This window comes from Prionailurus bengalensis, chromosome A2 (assembly GCF_016509475.1).
Source record: "Prionailurus bengalensis isolate Pbe53 chromosome A2, Fcat_Pben_1.1_paternal_pri, whole genome shotgun sequence".
Taxonomy (NCBI): domain Eukaryota; kingdom Metazoa; phylum Chordata; class Mammalia; order Carnivora; family Felidae; genus Prionailurus; species Prionailurus bengalensis.
Window position 1 is genome coordinate 159,820,457 of NC_057348.1, and position 27,894 is coordinate 159,848,350.

At 38.7% G+C, this 27,894-nt stretch overlaps 1 protein-coding gene across 1 annotated transcript in view; it reads left to right on the forward strand.

Moving 5' to 3' along the window:
• The window catches only part of CNTNAP2 (contactin associated protein 2), a 1,977,233-nt gene that overhangs the window by 808,237 nt on the left and 1,141,102 nt on the right, over positions 1 to 27,894 (forward strand). The window contains exon 4 of the mRNA XM_043589809.1: positions 22,750 to 22,897. Within this exon, the coding sequence (XP_043445744.1) occupies positions 22,750 to 22,897 (148 nt within the window). The remainder of the gene's footprint in view (positions 1 to 22,749; positions 22,898 to 27,894) is intronic.

Consider the following 27,894-nt stretch of genomic DNA (forward strand, 5'->3'; position numbering starts at 1 on the left):
GCATAATGTGCCACGTCTTCAGAGAAGATTCAGACTTAGTTAAACCATTTAGAGACAAAAAAAAAGTGCAAGCTAAACCTACTATAAATGAACCATTTCCTATATACCTATAATAAAGTAGACATTCTCATGATCTAATTTTGTTTGGCCAAGTTGAGAAACAATCTTGATTAACATTAGCTATGACCAGCCTATCTCTGTAAGTCAATGTGATTTCTACAAAATACATTTTTTTATCTCCTTTTATACAGCCTATTACTTTTAATTCCTAAGAGTAAACAGGCATCTCTGAAAGTAACAGTTATCCCAGTGAATGAGTATTTAATCTGTGGGTCTTTCTAAAATTCTGTCCTTAATTTAACTTGTTTTTGTTTCTTTATAATCTAAACTAAAACTAATAAATTTATCAGATAATTGCTGTCCTCGTAGATCAGATAATACTATCTGATCAACCACCTTAGACTGCTTTGATTGGAAATTTTCTTTAAATTATACATATTTTCATTAGACATGGCCTTTCCCCGTAGAATATGGCATTCAAAAAATAAAATAAAGGCACGAAGTACACAGAGTAAGCGATTTTGGGCAGTTTACATGATCACTGACACCCTGTGCCAAATATCTCCTTAATCCTCTTTTTTTGGGTTATGGATAAATTTTAAAAAATCACATCAAAGTACTGTTAACTTGATTATCCTCATAAGATACAAAGAGTAAGAATAGTCTTGAGTTATCTTCCAAGTTTTATGTCTACATGATTTTTACTTGAATTTTCTCTATCTACATTAGATAGATAGGAGAATGATTTGCATGCTCTGAGAAAAAAGAATAGTTCAATTATTAGTGACTAGCCTGTTTTAAAGTGTGCATTTTAAAACTGCATATCTTGATTTTGCAAAAACTCATATTTCTTTAGGACAATATTGTAGTGGAATCCTTTAAATTAGGGTATAGTTTTGCTGGAATGAACAAGTAGCTTTAAGTGTATGTGACCACAGTAAGATAGTTGTTAATAGCAAATTCCGTAAAGAATTCAGATTTTATGTATTACAAAATAGGAATTCCCTCAAATTTCTGACTTGGGAGGCTTTGACATGATCAATAAGATATTTTATACCATAGAAGAATAAAGATTGAAAGCAGGAAGGTAACCAGAGAAACCATGTAATATCCGAGGTGTGAAACAATTAAGAGGTCCTAACCCCTGGAGTAGATATAGAAATCAAAAGTAAATGAATATTTAAGGAACTGTAACTAGTATCTGATAAAGAAAAGCACAGGGGAAGGTAAAGATAATAGAGGCCAAGATTTTAAGGAAGACTAAGATACTGGAAAATTAGGAGAATTCTAGACTAATGTCAAGAAGAAAGACCTTCCTCTGCTATAGTCCTTCCTAGCTGGACTTACAATCAAATCAATTAAAAATCAATTTGAAAGTACATTTTAAAATAAAATTTAATAGGTGTATCTACGGGGAATCTAGACTTGAAATTCCAGACACAGTGAGGCAACATGAAGCTTATGAGCCAAGGAGAGGGTTAGGGTCTGATGATACAAAGGGGAGTATGTGTCTGTTCCTCACTCTCTTCTGGTACAGGCTTTTCTCCGATGTAAATGTAGGCAGTTGAGAGGGAGGCAGAGAGCTTTTACTGCATATGCTAGGTTTTGATTACTTTGAACTCAGAATAATCTTTATGCCACAGTGGCCCATCTTGGGGCAGCCTGCCCTTGGCCTCCATAGTTCCTTCCTCTGAAACTTTCCCCAGGTTTTACACATTAATGGTTGAGCTGACACATTGTTCTGTCTTACTGAATCAGTCTTAGTCTGATAATAGGTCAGTTCACTTAAACTCACTTTAGGTGGTGATGCAGATGTGTTTTCAAAGGTAGGCCTATAGTTCAAGAAATCAGGTATTAGGCAAGAGGCATTTCTATGGCAACAGAAGAAAAGCAATGGTTGTGGATTAGATCAAAATATAAGTCAATTTCTGAGTTCTGAGGATAGCCAGTAGAGAAGATTTTAAGAGGTCAAGCTTGAAGCATCTTTAGGTAGAGGGAGAACAGGTAGTGGCAGTCTGACAGCTTTTTCCTGGTTTGTAGTTCACACGTCTCTAGAGATCTTGCCCAGGGAATGGTAGGCATGCAGATTGCCTATACATGAGCAGTGGTGCTGATTTCTCTTACGGCAACGTCAAGTTGTTCGCAGTTAGCTTGCAGGCCTTCAGAACAAAGGGCAGTTTTAGTTCTCAACTGCATCCATCTCAGAAGGGTGGAAGAAAAAGTAAACAGTAGTTTGGAGAGTTGTAGTCATGTGCTAGAAGAAATCAAGATCTAGTCTAATTTGCAATAAACAGTATTAGAATCTACTATTTACTCTAGTATGTTACTGAAACATTTTTTTTCTCTTATGTAGTCATTCTTATTTTTGCCAAAGATAACCAAATTAACGTGTTGCAGAATAAGTTTAGTCTTAACAACTTGGCCTAATTATTTACATGAGCACAAGAATAGTAATTGGCCATATAGGTTCTTTGAAATGTGCTTTGCCGAAACTTTTAATGAGGAATTTCTAGATTTGCCTGCATTACCTATTCATTTGGGTGAATTCTAGTCTCTTCTCAAATTATCTTGAGGTTCTTGCCCCTGCCAGGAAGTGACCTTCTTTACTCACCTGTTAAGGCTGCAGGAAATTGTAAGCAAGGCATCGGGCCAACACTTCCAAGAGGCTCTATTCTCTCCATAAAGTCCACCTTAGTTCCTTAAAGCTATTTGGTCATATCTGAGTCTGTGCATGTCTCAAATGGAACAGTCCAGGCAAAGCCTAGGTAACATAACCAATGTTTTCAATTTTATCCTGTTACAAGGAGAACAGATTCATTCGGAACTTATGCAAATAACAAGAATACTCACTGGGTTTTTTAACTCTGGAGGGTTCAGGTGAGAAGAAATGATCCATGTTTCATTTATGCTTGTAATGGCATAATTTATCAAATTGCTATAGGTCAGTTAACTTGAGAGAAGAGATTTTGAAAGATCTGCAAAAACAAAACATTTTTAAAAGTTGGCAATGGTTTAACAGAAAGTCCTAACAACTATTATAATTATCTTCCTTAGTTCATTCAGTGCCATGTTAATAATTTTTATTTTGCTAGATCAGCTGTTTCCACTAGTTTTGGAAATTTTTAACCCGGTTTAGTTTGATGATCTTAAGGTTAATCAGAAACCTGAACTCAGTACTACAGAGTTCTTTCTAGGGATCTCACTGATGAAGAAACACATTTGCAGCAGCAGCAGCATAACAGTAACTGTGAATGACAAGGCTTAAAAATGGCCATGGTTAAAGATTTGATTAGAGTTCATTATGATGCAGTGGGCAAGGAAATTTGGGTATTTCTGTGACATACCACACCTCAAGATAATAACATACCAGGATATCAGATTTCTAGGGGGTTTTATACAAATTTAGAACACGTATTTTAATTATGATCTATGCAAATAATCTAACAAGGTTTAGGATTTACTTGACAATGCTTCCCATTTAACATCCCAAATAAGTCTAATTAGTTTCTCACAAAATCTCACAAAATGTCTAATTAGTTTCTCATAAAATCTCACAAAATTAGTTTCCAGGACCTCTCTGGAACATCTCAGGTAGATTGTGGTCAAAAGATTTCATTTTAGAATTTGATTGGGGAAGTATGTCAAAAATATCAAAAGGTTTGAGCATTTAATTGATTAGGATCACAGATCATTATAAAACACTATTTAATTATCTGTTTAATCAAAGTGGCCATAAAATATTTCAAAGGCAAATACAGAAAGTTACACAGCTATGAATAAAATTCTGCCCTTTTTTTTTTTTTTTTTTTTTTTGCTATTAGGACTGAGTTTTGTTTTGTTTTGCTTTTAAGTAACCAAAAGACCTGTTAAACACAGGAAATTATTTTGGCAAAACAGAATCCTGGCTTTCTAGTCAGACAACTTTAAAGGTAAATAATTTACAATTTCTTATTTAAGAGCAAAACGGTAGTTCAAACCACTTTGTTCTTTTAGCAAGGAGAAAACAAAAGTTTTAATTTTGCACCAGTGTATTTTTTATAGTAAAACTCATTAAATTACTTAAATTTATTCTAATCTTAACCAGTATTGACGACATACAAAATTCCCTTGTAAAGATTCCTTCTCCATAAACCTTTTATAACTCTGTTTACATTCACAGTTTGTCCTAAGTTTTCCTTTTTTTAAATAGCCAATCTCACCTGAGTGAGGTAAGTAGGCCAGGCCCAAGGACCCAGAGGGGTCCCATGGGACCAGCAGGGAGCATCTTGGTTTCATGCAGAATGTAAATAAAATGTGAGCCAGGAGGAAGTGAAAAGAGAGTTCACTGTGTAGTGTAAGGGATAGAGTACAGCAGATAGTGTCTGGGAGATTTGGAAAGGAGAGTAGAGTGAGTGTAGTCTGTCACTTGGGGTTAGGGGCTTATACTAAAAACGGGTCAAGGGTCTGTGTTCCTTCAGAAATTTAGGGTAGGGTCCAATCAAAGGCGAGTATCAGGTGAGTAATAGGTGTTATTTTATAAATCATTGAATGTAGGGGGTATTGACACCAGCATTGGCTGAGGTTTGTTTGAAGATATCACTATGGAACATGTTAGGGATCCGGTTCTTAGACGTCATCAGATTTTGGGGGCCTAGGATGAAATTCAGAGAATAGTTAAGTTTATTGTTTTCCACTTGGAACATAGCTTCTGTTTTTTTCAGATGCAAGGTGAAATATACAACATGAGTAAATGGAACCCAACAGAAAAACAGCAGAGATGGAGCCTTTCTAAAAATGGAGCCCCTTCAGCCCCTTATCTCTCCTCACCATGGGATTTTTATCCTCCTTATTCTTGCGGGACGTTGAGGGGTGAAGATCTCATTTTCTGTAGCTGCTTCAAGCCGAATGGGATTGTAGACCCTGTCTCTTGGGAGACATAAAAAGCTTGAATATCTGATTAAACGACGGGCTCCTAGGCTTTGGTTGTCTGACTCCGAGGTGCCTTTGAGGTCTCATCACAAGAATAGGATGCTCTTCAGATAACTTGTCCAACAGAGTTGTGTAAAACATGCAGCAACAGTAGCCCCCGTTACCATGGGGGAAGACGTAGCATGATTACTGTTGTTATTAGTAGAAGTTTTCTCCACTAAAGACGATCCATTTCACTAAGACAGCTAGAAATCCAGTCGTAGAGAGAACTAGAGAAGTCAAACACTGCCTTAATCTGGATCTGCAGGTCTGCTAAAACTTTGGGTACATTAGCTGAATTATCTGGGGTGTATATGCAACACCAAGGCTCAATAATAGCACAAGTTCCTCTATCCGAGACCCTCCTATTTTGTAATTCAAAGTTTGACAAGGAGAGCCCCTGCACAGTATATTAATGGCTTGTGTGCTATAGTTTGTTAGGGTCTTCATGTGCCAGATTGTGTATTCTATTCCCATTTGGAGCAAAAAAAAAAAGGTTAACTGGTAATCAAATCAGTGAAAGGCTGATCATGTCCAGTGGTGAAGTAAGTGGGGATAATTTGCAGGCATAGGTATTTCTTTACACCATCTCCCTTGCATCCAGGGAAATCCTAGCATACCATGTCCTATCCATCCAAGGGGTAGCCATGGCCACAAATTGGTGCCATGTAGCCATTGAGTTCCGTGGGGTGCACGCCATGTGATGCTAGGTGGTGTCATCCAATCAGCAAACCGTTTGGTTGCTTGTAGAACAAGAGTATGAACACGAGCTTCTGGGGGGAGCCATCCTAATTTGTGGGTGGCATTAGGCCATGCATCGTAGGTATGATTTCTTTGTTCCCAATACAAGAGGGCTTTTTTGGTTTAATTGGCCTACAATAGGAGTAAGCCACATATTTGAAAATAGCCATCATCAGTATATCTCATATTATTAGGTTTATTCCCCAAACAGCTTTCTTATCTTCATTTTGGAGTTGGCATATTCAGTCATGATTTTGATGGTAGGAAAAACGTCTTGCATGGCCTGGAGAATTCCACGTAGTACTTACCATAGGCCAACATGAAACACTTTTGTTTGTAATAGAGATGTCCCTGTTTATGCTGGTATTTGGTCGGTGTAGCATATCTTTTTTATATTGGTGTAAATAATGCGATCCGGTGCCCTGTAATGGACAGATGCTCCAAGGGAGGACTGAAGTGCTGAATGAAGGAAGGTGGCCACCAACCCAGCATGGACTTTTCTGTAAGCTGTCTGCATAGTGTTGAGTCCACTGCAAAAATAAGTTGGGGCTGTCTGATTTTGTTAGAGATAAGTATAAATAATGAAAGATACAATTATAAATAACTTTAAAAGCTTCATTGAACTTTATTTTATTTATTGGTCCTTTGGAGCAGCAACTTTAGGTCTTCCACAAGTTCATGGGTGTAGGCGGATGTTCATCTATGAGAGACAGAACCAAGAAACAAGTTTAATTCTCGATAAGTGCACATGGCTTGTTATCCTCCTTAGGTTTACAGCAATAGGGGTATCACGTAAAACTTGATGGGGTCCTCTTCATTTGGGTCTCCGTTGTTGTTCTGGAAATCCCCAATTCCATGTTTTAATACTACCATGCTCCCTGGTTCTGTTGTCTCAGAACAGTGGCCATTCATTGGAGATGGAAGTGTCCTGTTTCCATGTTCTTGGATGGCCTGTTGTATTAGGACAATGTAACTTTCTTTTACCTCAGCAAAATCGTATTCCCACTCCTCATGTTTTTCCCCCAAAACGTATAGCTTACTTTGCTCACATACAGAGTTGTTTCCCTTATTTCTAGTGACCTTAATTACATTTATTAGAATTCTTTATTCCTAGAAACCTTAGTTTCTCGTGAAAACCGAGTAGTAACCAACTGTGAACCATTTGTTATACCAGTACTTTTATAGATTAGCAAATTGGTGAATACATTTCATGATTTCCAGAAACGTGTTTTTAATAGTACCAATTTTTAAAATAAAGCACAGAACTGGGGTGCCTGGCCAGCTCAGTCAGTTGAGGAAATGACTCTTGATCTTGAGGTTGTGAGTTTGAGCCCCACATGGGTTGTAGAGCTTACCTAAAAATAAAATCTTTAAAAAAATAATAAAATAGGGGCGCCTGGGTGGCTCAGTCGGTTAAGCGTCCGACTTCGGCTCAGGTCACAATCTCACGGTATGTGAGTTCGAGCCCCGCGTCGGGCTCTGTGCTGACTGCTCAGAGCCTGGAGCCTGTTTCAGATTCTGTGTCTCCCTCTCTCTCTGACCCTCCCCCGTTCATGCTCTGTCTCTCTCTGTCTCAAAAATAAATAAACGTTAAAAAAAAAAAGTTTTAAAAAAAATAATAAAATAAAGACAAACCAAGTTTACAGACCTATACTTATCTTTAGGTTCTTTGCAGTAAGTACTGTGTTTAGTACTTAATATTTTTTATCTTATTTGGAAATGATCTAAATGACCTAAAGGGAGAAATGATCCATTAAAGACGGATCAAGAAAGAAGACATATTTCATTATCCTTTTTTTAAAAATTCTTGCTTTGGATATAAAATATTAATATATCCCATGTTTATTGGGATTTTAAAGCATTACTCTCATCAGTTTAACAAATTTAGCTCATCATCTAACTCAGCAAAACTCCAGAATTTCAGATTACCAGACATTTTGGAAGCCATCCACAAATTTACCTATAAATCTTTTAATCTTATTTACAACTGTTTAATCTGCTTGTTCTTAACAGTCATGTTTCGTTTATCCACAAAACTTCATGAGGCCTTAGACAAAGTCAACCAGTCTAATTTTTTTATTTGTTTGTTTTTTGACAAACCTGGAGCAGAGACGAGAAACCATTCAACCTTCATTTAACACAGGTGAAAGAAAAGTCTTACATTTAATGCAGAACTCTAAAGACAATTTTATTTTAATTAAACCAACAGCCTTAAATTAGCTTTAGTACTGAATATTTTCCCAGGTCATGTGAACTTGAAAAACATTTTGGTTAGTTTCTATCTCTCAGAGTTTTGGAATGCCCAATTCTTTTAAGTGCTTACCTTTAAACCAACTAAGTAGAGGTCTTTTACAAATTTTAGCAATACCATTTGGAGGCAGAAAAAATGTTTTGCATTTCTAACATGTATGGACACACATACACAAACAAGATGCAAACAATCTTCTAGATTTTTTTTTTATTTGTGGAAATGACAATACAGGCCCAGTTTCCAGATACCTCCCTTATTTTGTGTGGTGTGTGACAAACCTTTCCCTAAAGTTATTCCTAATTCTATTTCAAAGCACATCTCCTATGTCCTAGAATAGATGGGGGTAGAAATTTACATCACAAGACAGAGAGAAAGCATCTACATTTTCTTCAAGGTGAAGATTTGGCGCTTATCCCTCTGTTAGGACAGGTGCTCAGGTCTGGACACAAGTCATTTTAGCACTTTATACTTTTTTTTTTGAAATCCGTTCCCCTTTTATATCTTGTTTCAGGCAATCGTGGGCTGTGTTTACACTTTTTAAAGATATAAAATTTATAATTTCAAGGTACGGAAAGAATGCAACAAAAATTCCCCCAGAGTTTTAGGGTAGCTGCGATTTAAAATTCACCTTCCTTTCTCCTAAGTACAGGACAGTTTGTTCCAATATCTTGATCTTTTATAATATCTAGAAACCATGTAAGAGGAATAGGCAGGTTTTTGGGATGGGGAAAGATAGGTGGTCTTTGACTGATTTTAGAATTGCATTTGTTTTTTTTTTAGAAATTTATAAAACAGTTGTTTTTAATTCTCCAAAGAATAAGATTACAACCTTAGTATCAAGTGATTGGTCTGCTTTTTTAACTGAATTTGGTTCTTTTATTAGGGAGATTTTTAACGAAAATTATAATTAAAAAATTTGTATCTTTTTAAAACCTGTATAAGGCGTTTTAACAAAAGCCGACTTTCTGGGTACATAATTCAACCTGGCTTCTATTGAATATTGGCCCTTCAGAGATCATTTGTAGGAGGGCCTAGGAGAAATTTTTGGTCCTGATTCCTCTGAAGGGGGGTTGTGAATAGTCATTTTAGTCACTTAACTTTTTATTTTTTAAGTTTTTTTTTGTGTTTGTTTGTTTGTTTTTTAAGAAATCTCAATACCTGACATGGGGCTTTAACTTAACAACCCTGAGATTCAGCTGCACTGACTGAGCCAGCTGGGGGTTCCCCCCCCCCACTTCCTTAATATTTTTCATCTCTAAATTTGGTAGGATCTTTTCTAAGTGGAGGGTAGAAGGTCTTTATGATTTAAAAGATTTTGCTACTATCCAGGGGACAGGAATTCTTTTGTGGTGGGGGGTCTAGGATAACACGTGAAAAGAGATCACATACACTTCCTGAAGCTGGTATGATCATTCCCTGGAAGGTAGGAGCCAAGCAAGCCTGTTGCCATTCTCAGAAAGCTTTCCTGGCTTTCAGCATTTACATGAGCACCCTGTATACTTTGAACCTGGAGATTAGGCTTGAATGCTCCCTGTAAATTTTATAGGGAAAGCTAAGTTAAAACCGGCAAATGAGGGGCGCCTGGGTGGCGCAGTCGGTTAAGCGTCCGATTTCAGCCAGGTCACGATCTCGCGGTCTGTGAGTTCGAGCCCCGCGTCGGGCTCTGGGCTGATGGCTCAGAGCCTGGAGCCTGTTTCCGATTCTGTGTCTCCCTCTCTCTCTGCCCCTCCCCCGTTCATGCTCTGTCTCTCTCTGTCCCAAAAATAAATAAACTTTGAAAAAAAATTTTTTTAAACCGGCAAATGAGGCCAGATTTTCAAGAAAATTCACATTGGATGTGGACGTTTATTTCGACTTAAGTCTAGTTTCTGTGATTTTATTTTGTCAAGGGAGTCCCTAAGGCTAGCCGTTATACTAATAATACAATTGAGAGCGCTCTGTGAAGTTTATTTTTCTTTTAAATATAGCCACTTTAAAGGATCAGTCGTCTGGCCACAGACGGATAGGATCTAACAGTGACTCAAACTAGTTAAGCCTTAATAGCTTAACAGAAGACGCAGGATGAGACAGGCATGTGTGGTACGGCCCCATGATCCAGAAGTTTACCCCCAGGTAGTCTAAGAAAAAAACCTTCACTGCACAGGCAATAAGGATAGTGTGGTGAAAATGGTGTCTTTGGTCTCCCACAAAATTGTGAGGTGCCTCTAATGGGGTTTTGGAGTGATGGGAGGGGAGTGTTCAGAGCTGACATTCAAGAAAGGATTGCTGAAGATGTCTTTGGTGCAGAAAGGTGATTGTATTAAAGCACGGGACAGGACTCTCAGGCCGAAAGAACTGCCCTGGGGGTATGAAGAGTGATTGGTCCATTCTATGGAATTGTGGGAGGTTAAGGCTAAAGGGAGGCCTCCAGAAGGACTTTGATATGCTAAAGAGGACTGCTAACACGCCTGGAGCCTTGCTGTTGTGAAGCTCAGGTTGTTTTTCCTCTAGTAGGGCATTGACATGACTATAGTAGGGTGTTCCTGGAGGAATGTTATACTCTGTATTCGCCTCAGGTGTTGGTCAATGGGCTGCAGGTTATTTTACCGGCCATTTCCTTCTTGCAGTTTGTTCCCCACAAAGGGGAGGGGAAGGTGATCTTAGGGCTTCAGGAAACCGAATCCATAGGTTTCTGGAGATTAGGCTATTGATAAGATTGCCCTTTTCTTGTAATTTACTAAGGCATTTGTAAACTGATGGAGATTCATGTCCTGTATGACTGATCTCTGTCAGTTAACCATTTGTGTCCTTTCCTTTATTCTTGGGCAGCCAGGAGTGCCCAAGGAATATCACATATATCCCACCTTGGGGAGGGAGTGCTAGCTTGTACTTGGCCTTCAGCTTGCCTTCTGGTCCCTCACCACCTCCAGTCAGCAGAGGTGATAATCTTTGACCCATGCTAGGTGATACTGGAAGGGCTCTTTCTAGCAGTAACAAGCAAGAGATGTTGAGTTGGCAAAGGTTCCTTTGTGCTGGACCCTCTCATGACAAACACCCCCGAGAACTGAGAGCTGGCATGGCCAGAGAAGAGAGTGAGAGAGACATCAAAAGATCCACAGAGAGATCTAGAGAGAGAGGCGGGAAGGAGTTGGATCCCCAGTCTGTTCAACTGGCCACCAAGTTGCACCCCAGTAAGTGGAGAACACAGAGAATATTTTCACTGGTCAGAAAGCTAGGCTCTTAGGACACAGAACAAGAGGAAGGGAAAATATATGCACATGAACAACCTTGACTAATCCTTGGGTCTTTTGGAGCCATATTAATACTTAAGAGGGATGTCCTATGGGGTTGGAGGCTGATGTGTTATGGTGTTATCTCGAAGCATGGAAGTTTCTTGAGGTTGGCAGTGTAAATCTACCCTGTTCCGTGACCAACTTTATCCTATCATGGGGTTTTACTTGAGGTGGCAAGCACTCTAACAGCTTTTAAGTGCCTGACTCATGCCTGATTAGGTTTTTTGGGGGTGATAGTAGGGTTCGCGGGGTCCGGAGCCGGCGGCCAAGAAAGAATTCTTGAAGACATCTTTGGTGCAAAAAAGTGATTTTATTAAAGCACAGGGGCAGGACCCGTGACAGGAAGAGCTGCCCAGGCATCGTGAGGAGAGACTAGTTGTATATTATGGAGCTGGGGCAGGTAAAGTCCAGGGGAAGTTTCCAATGAGATTTTCACATGCTAAAGGAGACTCACAAGATCCTGGAGGCCTAGCTGTTGTTGCTAAGGTTGTTTTTCCGTCTAGCAAAACATTAGCATTAAGGCAGTAGGGAGTTCCCGGGAAGAATGTTTTACTCTGCCAGCCTCAAGCATTTCCAATGGGCTTCAGGTTATAAGGAAATTTAATTTTATCTGCCATTTCCTTCTGCCTTTGTTTCCCACATCAGTGCCCACCAGTTTTGCAGCTCTGGCTTCCAAGAGGTCCCCTAACAGGTGACAAACACCATGAATGACAAAGACAAAGGGAAACAATGACCATCTCTGGGAGGAAATGAAGGGATCAGTAACCAAAGAGTACTCCACCAAATTTAACCAAAGAGTTGCTAGGCCCAAAGAGCTAGTTCCGAGATTTGTTCTCCTGCTAATCTAAATTTAGAAAGAGAGAACAGGGCTCTCACCATTCTCACTCCTTCCGACACTGCAGATAGAGATTCCGGGATGCTGGCATGGTAAGAAATGTTACCTTCTACCTGGCTGTTCCTCGGGGTACAGCAGCTGAAATCCACAGACCAGATATCCCAGAGACAATGAGCCAACATAAAGCTTTGAAGAGCTAAGGATTGAGGGAGTGTCTGAGGATACACAGGGGAGGTAGACCATTGGGAAAGTAAAAGGAGATGTTTGGAAAAACAAAGATTGCTCTGTTTGCAGATGAGTTTCTTAGGCTGACTTTGTTAGTAACTCTCTTCCTGGTATAGACTCCTTTCCAATGTAAATGTAGGCAGTTGAGGGGGAGGCCAACAGCTTTTCCTGCATCTGCTGGGTTTTGATTACTGTGAACTCAAAATAATCTTTATGTCAAAATGGCCCATCTTCCGGGCAGTCTGCCCTTGGTCCCTACACTGACATACCCAACTGAATATACTCGTGACATTTGGCGATAAAATTGTCAGAGACCATGCTAGGGATTTTGTACATATACGTACCAGTCAGTGTTCTGATCAGAAGCAGAGGACACAGTCAAAAGTGTTTACTTAGATAGAATTTAGTGAAGAGACAATTAACAGAAATGTGGCTGGATTTAAGAGAACAAACAAGGAATGCTGAGACACTCATGAACTTGAAACCCAGGGAAGCCATTACTATTCCTGGGGCTACAGAGCAAAGGGGAGAAACAGGATTACCAAAGACCATTGAGGGCTGGGGCCACAAAAGATAGGCTGCCTGAGAAGAGCTGGCCATCTGTTGGCATGCCCACTGGCAGAACGTAATCTGGTACCAGAGGGTGAGGCTCCCAGGAGGTCAGAAAATAAATCTGGGTAGGAAGAAACTGGGAGGACACACACAAAGCAAAATGTACTGGTGGAACTTAGGATTCAAGGCTCATGTGTGAAAAGGGAGGGAGAATAACATCTTTAAAAATCCACAGAAAAATTAAGAATATCCAATGAGGAGGATGGAGAAGTGATTTGAGATAAAATAAGATGTGCAAAATAAAAATATTCTTGAATAAGAAAGATTAGTCACCACTAACGATGGAGGATGTTGAAGAAAAGTCAAATAACCAAAATTTATTGCATAATCTTCAGTGGTCTTCCTGATTTCTCTTTCAGAAGATAAGAGAGCAGGGAGCAAATGCTGAAGCTTTAGTGTGTAGAGAAAGAGAAATGCAGAGCACAGTCCACTTATTTGAGAAATTTTGTAGTGGAAGGGGGTAGAAAACTAGAACTAGTCAAAATGGAGAAATATAATGTAAAGTGTTGTTTTTATACACCGCCCCCCCCCCCCCCACTGTGAAAGGTGCAGTTCAAATATATTGGGGAAAAAATTAGCTTCTGTAGACCCAGGAAGTGTCTGTTATTTCCGCTTTTTCTCTGTATCTTGAAGAAATATTACCAGGTATTAATCTTGCTATAGAGTATCAAAATGGTAGGAAGTGTAGGTATATTAAAGTGGGAAAGAATAGAGACATTATTAATGTTTGAATCTGAGAATACATTTGACATCAAAATTGTTAATATCTCATGACATAAAGTTATCCTAATGAAGAATTATGCATTTTGAAATACACAGTTTAAAAATAGCAATTTACTTTGCTCATACTCATGTTCACCCTGAATAAAAGTTGATCCTATGTTTATGAAAGCATTTGGTTCCATACTTAGGAAGAGATATGCTCTGGGTACATCCAAGTATATTCTCAAATTCATTGCTATTGAAACATCAAATACTCGAGAAGAGCAATGTTTATAGAGGAGAATCTGAAGGCAGTACAATCCATTCATTTTTCTAGATACTCTGACCTATTTCTAGATTAAGCCAGTCAGCAGAGAGCCAATACCTACATTTAGAGTCTTGATTACCATTGTAAAATTGTTTTCTGAATTGTGTTTTGGCATTTTTCCATGGGGTTACATTGAAGTAAACCTGAAGAAACCTCTGTGAGATTCCATGTTATCTGCTTATGCAGATGTCATCCAGCATTTCGTTCCTTGTGTAGCATGGTTCCCTTTACAAGAGGACTCGTTCGAGAAATTTCTTTCTGGGCTCTGTAACAGGAATCTTATGCTTCTTTAAGCAACTGGCTAGATTTCATTGTAACAGACAAGATGAACCTCACAACTGATTGTGTCTCCATCTGAGTAGAATGCCAGGAATCTTGGAGCCAGAGTTTTAAACACAACCCCACAAAAAGTATTGTGGTTTGTCTTCATCAAAGTGGTATATGGATAAATATTTTTAATCAAATATCACAAAAAGAATTTCATTTAAATAGCAAAGGTCCGCATCCCAATATCTTCTGCTCTCTGGTTCCATCCCCCCCTATATACTTAAATAGTATTTTGTTTACTTCTTTACTTAGAAATTACCTATGGGCTGCTGACTTCTTGATCAGTTTGTAGTTAGCTAACGTCTCCCCCATATCTGGCCTGCTTTTAGAAATGATATCAAATATTTAATTTTTTAAAAAATTTTGTTCCTTTTAATACTAGTAAGTGGATTTGCTATTCTGTGGAGCTTTGGTAATATCTCCTGACTCACGTGAAGCACGTGGATATTATCCATTGTGTCCTTTTTTTCTATGTTCTTTCAAACATTTCCATCTCCAAACTTCTGTCAGTTATGTTGTATTTGAGCACTGTCAAGTTTGGTAACACTGCCTTTGTTTTTCTTACTTTGTCTATGTATTTATTTCAAATATTGACCAAAAAAAGGCAACTGAGATTATTTAATTATTTTCATCCTTTCTTATGGCTTCATATATAAGATGAAGAAAAACTGAGGGAAGTTTGGAGAGAAAAATAATATAGATGCATAAAATGTTGAATTTAAGTTCAATAAAATATATAGTAGAGGAAAAAAAAGAATACACAACAGATTTCTCTGATGCGATTTAAACTGCATGTGTGATATTATAAGTACTAAGAAAAAGTTTGGCAATGTCTTAAAAATTTAAGCATGCATCTACTCTGTGACTCAGAAAGTCTTCTCCTATGCATTTACACAGATGCTCACAGCGATTTCATTCATAATAGTAGAACCTGGAAACTGCCCTAGAGTCTCTCAACAGAAACATGACTAAATAAATGGTTGTGCGGTATTTGTACAATAAAATAGTACCTAGCAGTAGAAAGAAAGAAACCATGGACCCACACAAAAGCATGGTGAAATCTATGTTACTCTGAGTGAAGGTAATGTTTGATCACTTTGATAAGAAGTACAAGAAAAGGCAAAATTAATCTCTTGTAATAGAAATTGGAGAAGTGTTCGCATAGGGTTGGGGTTCCTGTTAACTAAGGTGGGTGTTGACTAAGGACACTGATAAGGGTGGTTGCTGGGTTAATAGAAATGTTCTGTATCTTGGTGGGGAGGAGTTTGCATGGGTGAATGCATTCTTTAAACTGATCAAACTGTTCCCTTAAGATCTTTGCAATTTACCTTTATAAATTATACAGCAATTTGTAAAAAAAAAAACCTTCTTGATGCCTACATAATCTGTAACTTATTGGGAGAACGACAAGTGATCATATACAATTTTACTATTCAGTATAGTAAATGCTATGATATTCATAAAAATTCATATAGCATATGAATTGATATATAGAATATGATATAGCATAAAATTTCAGAAATGCTTGAACAGTTGGATTTGCCACAATCCAAAGGGTATGTTTTTAGCAGAGTTCGAGTGGATTATCCATGTGAACATCTGAGATTTGATGTGTGTGTGTGTGTGTGTGTGTGTGTGTGTGTGTGTATGCGTGTGAAGTTTCACTTTTCTCCTAGCATTTATCCCCTGATTTTGACATAATTTTTGCCTGATCGTTTTCCTTTTTCTGCATGATCTCTGTGATTTCCACTTTACATACTTATAATGACGTCCCTATGGTTCTGGTAAAATTTTATTGATTAGCCTAGGGTCTTGAATCAGACTAGGGTTTTTTTTTTGTTTTTGTTTTTTCTCTCTAGGATATTATCAAATGTAGTTAATTTACTCTGGGTGGTTACTGAACTGGCTTTTGATACATCCAAAAATAACAAGACCTACGAAATAGAAACAGGTGAGGGTTAGGAAATGCTTTTTATTCATTCATTTAATGAGGCAGTAAATGGATACTCATTGAACCAACCAGTGTGTATGGGCATGGCATATAGTGATGGACCAGAGGTTTGATCACAGACTTCAAAGCTGACTTAACATACTTCTGAAATGTCCTTAGGTGGCTGATTAAAAACACAATGAAGGCATTTCAGTTGAGTGGAGAGAATAAGTATGGGATGTTATGAGGACCCCTGTAGAGCAGTGGGGAATTGAGGAGTGAGGGTCAGGGAATGTCCTTGCCTTCAGGAAGCACCGTCTGAGCTGAGTCCTGCAGGCCAAGTTTGTACAGACAAGAGAGTTGAGGTGACAAAGCCAGAGCTGGAGCGTGACAGATGCAGTATTTTATGAAAGGTCTCCTTTTCTTCCTGCTTCAGCACGGAGCGTGACCAGGCCTGGCGAATCACATCAAGGCTGCAAAATGGGAAATCTATTTCTATATTTTGATATAAATTGTTAGCATGGGGAAAATAAAATTTAAAATCTGGCAAGAAACAAAATCCCACTTAAAGAAAAGTGATTATAGTGATCACAGGTTTATGAACATCCGCTTCAGGAAAAGTCAGTATGTTTCGATTGCAGCAGAGATATTTCATATTTTAGGAAAATAAGATCTCTCTCACGTTAGGAAATATTCGTGTGTGTTGTTTTTCTCACATTATTTCCCAGGCAGGGAACTTGTCAGCAGTACTAAGATCTCCTCCGAGGCTTACTTGCACAATAGCTGTGTGTGGCAGGCGCACACATTTTTTCAGTCTTAAACAAAACCTTTGCCGGAAGATGCACAGTCTTACTCATTTGCTATAGAAGCTTGCGATCCTTCATTTGAGGTTTCTTGAAAGGTGAAGTTTTAGTGAGGACCACATATTTATTCTTCTCGTAAAATCCTTCATAAGTTACACTTCAGACCCCATAATAGTGAATTCGAGGGAAGTGTTAGTTCATGCATCACACACTGCATATTTCTAAATCCTTATATATTTTCCTCCAGTCTGATAAATTATATGCTTCAAGGGGTGACAGAATGCTTTCCCAAAGTTTATTGGTTTTTAAATGCCAAGTGGCTGAAAAGTTTTTCGATGATTTTAGACTTTTGCATCCTTTCTGAGTTGAGGGGAAGATTCATCAATTTGAAAGATTCTCTGAGACCCCAGTTGGCAAGCTATATAGCCTGTGGGCTAACTCTGGTCCCTGTGCCTTTAAAGTCTGTGAGCTTTGATGGTTTTTACGTTTTTTAAGTGTTGTTAAAATAAAAAGGAAGAAGAAGAAAAAGAAGGATATGGTACGGAGAGATACTGCTAAGCCTAAAATACTAACTGTTTGTTACTTTACAGAAAAAATTGGCCTCTTCCTCTCTTAGGCCATGAAGCTAGAATGAATATTTAGTGCACATGGGGGGAAATTTTTGGTTATTAAAACTTCAGCGATATTTAGATGATAAAATTAGCATTCTGAATAACTCAAAATGTGTTTTTAAAAAATTCTCTTTGCTGTGTATTTTTATTTTAAGTTTTTATTTCAATTCCAGTCAGTTCACACAGTGTTATATTAGTTTCAGGTGTGCAATACAGTAATTCAACACTTGCATCCATCACCCGGTGCTCATCACCACAAGTACCCTCCTTAATCCCCTTCACCCGTTTTCCCCATTCTCCCACCCCCCCCCCTCGGCTGTATTTTTTAATAATTAATAGGGCAGTTACACTCAGGTGGCAGCACAGGTTCAAATTGTACTGCCCTTAGCTTTACTAAGCTTAAAGCCTCACAGGTTACATAAATGCAAGGTCAGTTAAAAAACAAAAACTAAAACAAACCCCAAAACCCTACCCTGCTAAGCCTATGTGCCAATCACAGCCAGTAGAGGACCTGTAATAGCCGTGACATACAATTCACAAGCTCCTGTATGTTGATTTTTCAGTCTTACGGTGATGAGTTTGTCAAGTCGTTTTCATATATCCACAAAACATGTATTATCGTGTGACATTTGTCTAAATGAAGGTTGAATTTTAAAAGCATATTGTTTCGTTCATTTTAATTTTCGATTTTCCATGCAGATTTCCAGTTCTAAAAGGTTTTGTAAATATAAGCTGACTGTTTTAGCTTGTGTTTTCTTTCTTTTCACATGTTTTCACATGTGAAACACTGCAAGTGGATGTGGGTCCGATTATGTGAAAAAACAATGCTTCGAGACCTCTGGCAGGGTGCTCACTGCCACTGAAATAAGATGTGCTAAAGCAGACCAGCCTTTCTTTCCTTTTAGTAAACAAGGTCATCCAAACTTAATTATTTCTATTAAAAGCTGCAGAGGAGTTTTTGCTGATGGCCACCATGGGAGCCTGGTTGGGGAAAACGCGTAAGAAAAGAAAATACCAATTTTTGTCAAAATTTGTGGAAATAAAATTGAAGAAATAGGGCAGTGCGGGCACAGATGCTGTATAACAAATGGGCCAGAAATCAAATGTGCATCCAAAATGTGGTGTCAAAATTATCTATGAAACCTTAAATTTGGTATTTACAAATATGCAGTATTAAATATTAAAAATAAAACATGTTGTGCCTAAATAGAAAACCTTTATTCCCAGCTGAAAATTTGATTCTCAAACAAAAGTCAGCATGGGCGTGATGATTGTTACTTTGTTATTCGACATCCAGTAACATCTCTGAGACTGAGTTTTCCTGATTTGAAAAAATAGCAGCACTCTCAAACTGAAGAGTTTTCCATGTGGCCCCAACAATGCAGTGTGCACTAGGATTCTTTAAATACTAAAGGGATACATAAGGATTAGATGTTGTTTTTATTAAATCAATGGTTGCGTCTCTTCTGATGTTTCTTAACTTTTCCAAATGCTGCTGTATGAAAGGAGACATTTCACATATATTTATGCCTTTATATCAAGGCAGTGATGGGTAACACGGGCACTCTTTTGACATGTTTGAGACTTCAGTGAAAATAATGTCTTGAATGTCTATATGCTTGGAAATGAAAAGAAGTGCCAAAAAATCCCAATTTACTGATGATGTGAACACTGAAGAAAATACCATAGGATACGCATTTGTTCATAAATAATAAATGTGCCCTCTCTGCAAAGCTCACCTTCAGTAAAACGGCACTGTCTTAAATGTCTCAAATTCTCTTGACCTTTCAGTGTGATAGTGAAGTCTTAAATGGAGTTTATCTAAATCTTCACTAATTATCTTTCCATTCAAATATCTTTGTATTTGTCGGTATTTATTCAGTTGCTTAACAAACAAAAATCAGAAAAAAATGAGGAAACAAGGCAAAGAATCAAAAACCCAGGGGTTTCCTTCAGTACGTTCTGGATTTAGAGGCTGACATGTTGTTTCCGCAGATGTGCCTGCTTTGTCTTTTTCTGACGTCCCTCCCTTTATAATAGCAAGATGACCAGCAGGGCCTTTATGGAAGGAGAGCCAATTCCCAGTAGCTCTGTGTTTTGTTTTGTTTCCTCCTCTCCCATGTGGCTCATTTGGGATCCAGATCGTAGTAAGCGTCCTGTCTCTTCTCTCAGGACTCAGCTCCACACCCCCATTCCTCCCTTCTTCCTGAACCACCCCAGTCCTTGGGAGTTTTTTCACCAGATCATTCCATCCACTACTATTCTATTTATTGCATTATGCTATTGTCTTCTGTTCTCTTGGGAACTTCACTTTATTCAGGGAGGGGGATGTTAGTGGCCATGCTCTTAACAGTTATAAGATGTGTAAGTTTAAAAAAAATAGTTTATTTTTGAGAGAGAGAGTGGGAGAGGAGGAGCAGCGAGAGGGGGAGACAGGATCCAAAGCAGGCTCCATGCTGACAGCACAGAGCCTGATGCGGGGGCTTGAACTCATGAACCATGAGATCATGACCCGAGCCAAAATGAAGAGCCAGACGCTTAACCAACTGAGTCACCCAGGTGCCCCTAAGTTGTGTAACTTTTTTGCTCGAAACTCTCCGATGGATTTCCTTCCAGTACGCTTAAAATGAAATACACAACGTTATCATGGCTTACAGGCCCTCCTTGCTCTGGCCTCCACCTCTCCAACATCTTCTACCCTGTTCTTCCTTTCTTGACCGTGCTCCAAAAGCACTGGTTTCCTTTCTGTCCCCAGAACATGCAAAGTATGCTCAGGGCATCTGCATTTCTGGCTTTTCTTTCTCCTATGCATGTAATTTAATATGTACCAACATATACATATAATGCAACTTAGTGTCGAATGAGTGTATGTGTGTGTGTGTGTGTGTGTGTGTGTATTCATTCTGTATTTATTTGCTGCCCCACTATGTACTTTAAAAACAAATACCATGAGAACTGAAACTCTGTGTTGTTTACTTCTGTAACCCCAGTGATTTCAACAATATATTGTCCATCGAGGCTCTTAGCCTTTTTCTAAGTAAATGAATAAGTGAACGGATCAGTAAATGAACACATGTATGATTGAATTATTCTGCCACACATGTTAAAATGAAGTCTCATAAAGTTGGGCGGCCACCCTGGGGCTATAGTGTGGCCTCTGCTCCTCCTGATTGTGGTGGATTAAAAGTACACAGCAGACAACATTTTTGAGAAAAGCTAGATGCTGTCACTCAAAAGAAGGTTGCCGAGAAGGGCGAGAATAGATATCTACCCCTTTACTGTATTTCTTGATCAAATTTTGTCAGCAAGATACAAAGAAGGTGCCCTACCTAAGCGTTAACAGTCCTGACATAAAGCTCAAATAATGTCCAGTGAAGGCTTGAGGGAAGGTGTGGCCATTCTGAAAAGGCAATGGTAGACACAGCTAGGATGAGAAAGCCCAGGAGAACACGAGATCATCGCTGAAGACCATCCAGTTTTCACCACGTTCATCTGTGTGTGTTAGACCAAATATTACCCATCGTGCAGATTGTTGGGACATCTAAATGTTAGACAAAATAGCTTAAATCCTGAAGAAATCTTTCAGTATGTGCCCTACATCAGTAGGTCTTGCATTGCACTTTTTGTGTTTTGGAGGCCAGGAGTGTGACTGAAGAGTACCGATCAGGTAACAAACCCTGTAACTACAAATTGAGTCAGTTGTGCTGTGTTGTGCGAAAGTAAACCGGAACCTCCTGTTTCAAAGCTACTATGTACTTTTTGTCAAAAACGTGTCTTTATTTGCTACTTATCACTTTTATGTATGCAAAAAATTGTTACAAAATCGTTTTGTAAAAGGTAAAATTTCTGTTTTTGTAATTCAAAAACCTCAGGTCAAAGTACAATACATTAGTAATGTAATATGGTACTTATGTTGTAATTTTTTGTGATTAAAAAAGGGAAGTTTTGTATTTAAAATTTTTTATTTCAATGTTTAAGAGATCATATAAACAAATATAAAGAGGATGTCATGCGGCATGCACCATTACAAAAACTAAATATATAGGGACAACTAGATTATATGTATGAAATTAAAACACCTGATATTTGAAATGGCACAAACATCTATTTCTCATTTATTTGACTTACATCTTCTAAATGATGATGGTCTCTTGCTTTAAATCTTCCTTGAATTATAATTTTATAAGTTGATGTTTTCCCTATTATTAGATTGTGATCATTTTGAGTGTAGTGTCTATGGCTCTAGACATCTTGTGTTCCCTGTATTATCTTCTCTATAATTACTGTGGAATAGAGGTTGGTTTTTTTTGAAATATTTTTATCTTTATCCATTTCAAGAAGGACAGAGAGAGCGAGTGGGGGAGGGACAGAAAAAGAGAGGGAGAGAGAGAATCGCAAGCAGGCTCTGCACTGTCAGCATGGAGCCTGAAGGGGGCTCGAGCTCACAAAATGTGAGACCATGACCTGAGCTGAAACCAAGAGTCAGATGCTTAACCAACTGAGCCACCCAGGTGCTCCGGGAAATCACTTTTTTGATAGAATCCTCTGTAAATGAGGAAGATTGGAATGAACACATTTCTGATTAACTTGTAAATTCTATTAATGTGTTTATGCCAATAAAAGGTAGAAAACCGTGGCCACTTGCATGACATGTTCAGCTGTTCTTTTTATATAACTGATATTGAGAAAATTTTCACATTTCTAATGGTGCCACGAGAAGGTAATGCAGAGAAGATTTTTAGAAAGCAAGAAATATGGTTGGAGTCTGAAAAATAGTTTGCAATGAAATGCAGAATATTAGCACTCATAATTTAAATGTTGACTGGATACTGCATTGGGTACCGTATGGTGTTTCATTCTTCTCATACATGTGTATTTTCTCCTTTGAAACGGCCCGTGGAAATTTTGGCCTACTTCCCATTTAAAACTGGACTTGTTTTCAAATTAAGGGGGTATAGTAGTTTTTTCAAATTGGCGATCGTAGAAAATATAAAATCCTGCCGTTGGGTAAGAAAATGTAAGTTTATTTTAGCGCACAGAAAACGTGGTTGTTTCCAGAGTATGTTTTCCCTTCCTTTTTTTTTAACCCCTTTCCTTTTTTCCAGGCATTTCCTGGGAACATCAATTCTGACGGCGTGGTACGGCATGATTTGCAGCACGTGGTCATTGCCCGCTACGTGCGCATAGTGCCTCTGGACTGGAACGGAGAAGGCCGCATTGGGCTCAGAGTTGAGGTCTATGGCTGTTCTTACTGTGAGTACCTTTTGGAATTCGCGGTTGATTTTGTCATCTTCATTGACTTAGTAATTTGTTTTTGATTCTTTCACATGACTTGCTTTCTCTGACGGTAAACTCCCTCGTTTTGTATATGAACAATATGCAAGGTTATTTGTATGTTAAAATATATCTTTACATTTTTACACAAACAGGCATATAAAAAATACCTTAAACAAAGGATTCGGGAATTGATTTTTGTTTAGTAGACTAAATGGCAAAGCTTATTAATTAAGTTGCCCAAAGTCTTATGAAATATTTAAGAAGCAGAAACTTGCAGTATTATCCATCATTTTGATAATTTGCGATGGATTTTGGATACATTCTCGAGGACGTCCTGCCACTTGTCTTTGGTTACACCTTTTACTATTTTAAAGCTAACCAGTAAGTTTTAATGTCACTGATATTTTACATGTCTATAAGTTTTATTTGCTTCATTTAAAAATTGACTTGGGGACGCCCGGGTGGCTCAGTCAGTTAAGCGTCCAACTCTTGATTTTGACGCAGGTCAAAAAAATTTTCTTTTAATGTTTCAGCAAACATTAATGTTTTAATAATGTTTAAATAAACATTTAAATAAATTTTTAATTAAACACGAAATGTTTAAATAAATGCTTAAAAAAATAAAAATTGACTCGGTCACCTAAAACAATACTTGTCCTTTAATTATGTTTTAAACTTTTTTTGTATTTTGTAAATATTTTAAACTTTTTATTTATATCTTGTAAATGCATATACGTGTGTGTGTGTGTGTGTGTGTGTGTGTGTGTATACACACATTATATAAATACAGATAGATGGATAGATCTAGTGATTGTAATATGTGGATTTTGGGGATTGCGGTTCTGTGGTCTCTCTTTTACTCATTTTGCTGATTTCCTCCTCCTCCTCCTCCCCCTTCATTTCTTTCTTCTCCGATAGCTTTCTTATCTGCCTCTCCCTGTCTTCGGGCTTCCTCATCTTCCTCACTGTGACTTTTGTTTCCTTGAAACTTGATCTGTGGAGCTTCTTTGGGACTGAGGTTGATGCTGGGTTCATCACAGAAGATTTATCTTTGCTTATTTGCTTCTATGAAGGCCTTGCCAACACAGAATTACTTTAAAGATCGTTTGAGCTGTTTTGAGGCCACTAGCTAGTGAGTTCAGTCTGCAAATACATGATTTGCAAATACTGGCTTTAAAATATGAATTCTCTGGTGAAATATTTCCGCCTCCTAGGAAGTTGTTTTTCCCCTCTTACTACTGGGGGAAGAGGAATGCTGGATAGGGACGGAATGGGGAATTGGGATATTAGCCTCATGCAAGGAGTCTCCTGTTAGACTCTCCTACCCCTTCCTATCGATCCAGAAAAATAAGAGCTCACTGTAACCAGAAGACGGCAGGTGTCCTCTTGGGCAGGCTTTTTGAAATTAACCAACATTTGGTAGTTTATAATAAAATACACATAAAGCCTTTAGCTCTGTAAGAATTAGTTATAGAGATTGGTGAAAATGGTAGCCGTGGTGATGACCAAATCCTATTTATTTATTCATGGGAACATCATTATGTGCAAACTGAACTGATTGCTGCGCAGGGGCCATGGAGATCATTGAAAAAATTCCCTACTTGTTTATTTTATTTGGTCATCACTTTAGCATAGCAAATACAATGAATGCAGAGACATACAGATTTAGTTCTTCAGGAGAATGTGGCTCTTCAGGAGGAAGATTTAACCTGCCAGGAGGAGCTAAAATGAGCCCTAACATAAATTTGGGTTTTTTATTTGTGTGTCTGGGTATTATGGACACAGAACCCTGTATTCACACATTTTCTAACTGTCAGCACATCGGGAAAGCCACAACAAAATGTGAAATTTTTCTCTACACGACGGATTTTCTAAGCAGCATGCTCAGCTTTTGGTAAATGAAAAATATGTAACACTCTTCATGGGAACCATGATGTGTGTAATTTATTTTATTAATAATTATTTATTGAGCACTTTTTATGTGTCATGAAATGTGCTGAATGTTAGCAATGCAACAGTGATTAAGGAAAACGTGGTATGAGAGGCAAAGGGGAACAGTTAGTGTAGGAATAGTGTTTGGGGTAAGAATAGTGGAGGTGAAAGGTCACTTGAGCCAGCATGACAGAGCTGAGCAGAAAACGGTTGGTGTGGTGCCTGTGGTGCCAGGGCTCACTACCGCTGCCTCTTTCCCTGCTGCGTAATTCCGACAAAATGAACACCTGGGCCGCCATCATCAAGTCAATGAAAGCATCCAATGGATACCCCACAAGCACCCATCAGGCCCCCTGCGGTTACTGCTGTTTTTTTAAGTTTGTGTATTTATTTTGAGAGAGAGAGGGAGGGAGAGCGAGCGCGAGTGAGCGCGCGCAAGCTGGTGAGGGGCAGAGAGAGGGGGAGAGAGAGAATCCCAAGCAGGCTTCATGCTGTCAGCACAGACCTTGTCTCGGGGCTCAAACCCACGAACTGTGAGATGATGACCTGAGCTGAAACCAAGAGTCAGACGCTCAACCAGCTGAGCCAAATGGAACCCTAAAGTACACATTATTTCTCACCTGACTTACTTTGTTCAAAACAGTAATTGTGAGAATTAGCCACGCTGTCATGTGAGGGATTTGTTGATACTCATTAGTACTGTTACTCTAGTGTGTGAATATTCTACACTTACTCATTTTATGTTGATGAACATATGAATTGTTTCCAGTTTTTGGCCACTTGGGTCAGATTGCTGTAAACATTCCTCATGGGTGTCGACTTAGGAATAGGTGATGCTAAGTTAGGATATCTGTATGCTTTAACTTGTGCCAATCATGAAAAATTTTTTCCTGAAGCGGTTGTATCAGTTCAGACTTCCACGGCCGATGTCCTAGTGTTGCTGTTGCTTCACAAATTCCTGCACTTTTTATTGATTTGAAAGTCTTAGCCATTCTGGTGGGTGTTATTTTATCTCATTGTGGTTTTAGGGAACACTTGCCTGGTTTTTAAAGAGGTTATGCCTGTTGGTCATCTATAGGCCCTCTTTTTGAAGTGTTTATTGGAGAATTTTGCCCATGTTTCTATTGGGTTTCTTCTTATTGATCTATCTTCTCATTGTTCTGAGTAGTTTTTACAGCCAGATCTCTTTTTAAAATTTCATTCTTGTTACAGTCTCTAGAAATGTATCTAAATATCTAAAAAAATTTGAAATGGTTTTCTTTACAAATAATTATTCCTTTCCTTTCCTTTCCTTTCCTTTCCTTTCCTTTCCTTTCCATTCCATTCCATTCCATTCCATTCCATTCCATTCCATTCCATTCCATTCCATTCCAAGTTTATTTATTTTGAGAAAGAAAGAGAGAGCACAAATGTGGGGGGCAGGTAGAGAGAATCCCAAGCAGGCTCTGTGCTGCCAACACAGAGCCTGATATGGGGCTTGGACCCATGAACTGAGAGATCATGGCCTGAGCTGAGGTCGGACACTCAACCAACTGAACCCCCAGGCACCCCTAAAATTAATCATTTACATTTTTTTAAACATTTATTTATCATTGAGAGACAGAGACAGACAGAGCATGAGCATGGGATGGGCAGAGAGAGAGGGAGACAGAGTCCAAAGCAGGCTCCAGGCTCCGAGCTGTCAGCACAGAGCCTGACGCAGGGCTTGAACTCACAAACTGCAAGATTGTGACCTGAGCTGAAGTCGGACGCTTTTCCCACTGGGCCACCCAGGAGCCCCATAAAATTAATTATCTTAAAACCAACATCATCAGTGGGGTTACTTTAGAACTCAAAGTAAGGGCAAATGCAGCTTGCCCAAAGGTAAATAGTGCGCTGACCTGGGTGTGGCCTAAAACATGAGGGCATGTACTATACTCATTGCAAGTGGATCTGTAAAGTCGTGTGCTAGTGCTATTATGGGCTTTTCCATCTGGTGAGGGCTCTGGAAATCACAAGATGGGAAGGGGGAAAAATACCTGAAGCTAAATAGGAAGCTAGATTTTTCCAGTGTTAAGTCCCTCTGTGGCAGGGGAGGGAGAGGGGTCTGCCACTTTAGGAAACTGTACTAACATTATACCAATAGATGCCAGTGGAGTAAATGATGAATCGGCAGCATAAAATAAAATAAAGTAAAATAGAAGTTTAAAAATGCCACTGTAGTAGGTTGAAGTAAATTGGATAATGGCCCCAGAGATACGAGTTACTCATCCCTGGAACTATAAATGTTATATTGTGTTTGTAGATATGATTAAGTTAATTATTGAGACAAGGGGAGATTGCCCTGCGTTATCCAGGTGGGTTCTAAAGCAGTGAGTTCTGTCCTCATGAGAGGTGGACAGACGGAGAATTCACGGATAGGAAAATGGCTGCATTGTGACCACAGAGGCAGAGATCTAGTGATACGGTTGTAAGTCAAGGAATGTCAGAAGCCACCAAAAGCTGGAAAAGGAAAGGAACAGATACTCCCCTGGAGCCTCTGGTGGAATTCAGGTCTTGCTGACACACTGATTCGAATCTAGTGAAACTGATTTGGGACTCCTAGCCTCCTATAATGCTCCTGTTACAACCCGGGCAGGAAAGCAGGAAACTATACCAGCATCAATACCAGTATGGGGGGGGGGGGGAAGGTATGAAAATAGTTCTAGAGTAATGCTCTTCAGGAGAACTTCAGGCAAAGACAGAAATGTCCTTGACCTGCTGGAGGCCACTGCTCAAGTTTGCCTGTTGAGCACTTGAAATGTAGCTCAGACAACTGAGAAACTACATGTTAAATTGTATTTAATTTTAATTTATTTAATTTGAATTTAAGTAGTGTGACTGCTGGCTACTATATTGGATGGTATAGATTAGAAGAACCAAAACATCCGTATGTTATTATTTTCTTTCAAGTCCTTTTATAGTTTAAAGTATCGATAACATTCATTTTTAAATGTCAGTGTCTAATTTTTCCCTTAGTTTGGAAAAAATCGATTTAATCACCCTGGAAGCTGTCTTTATTG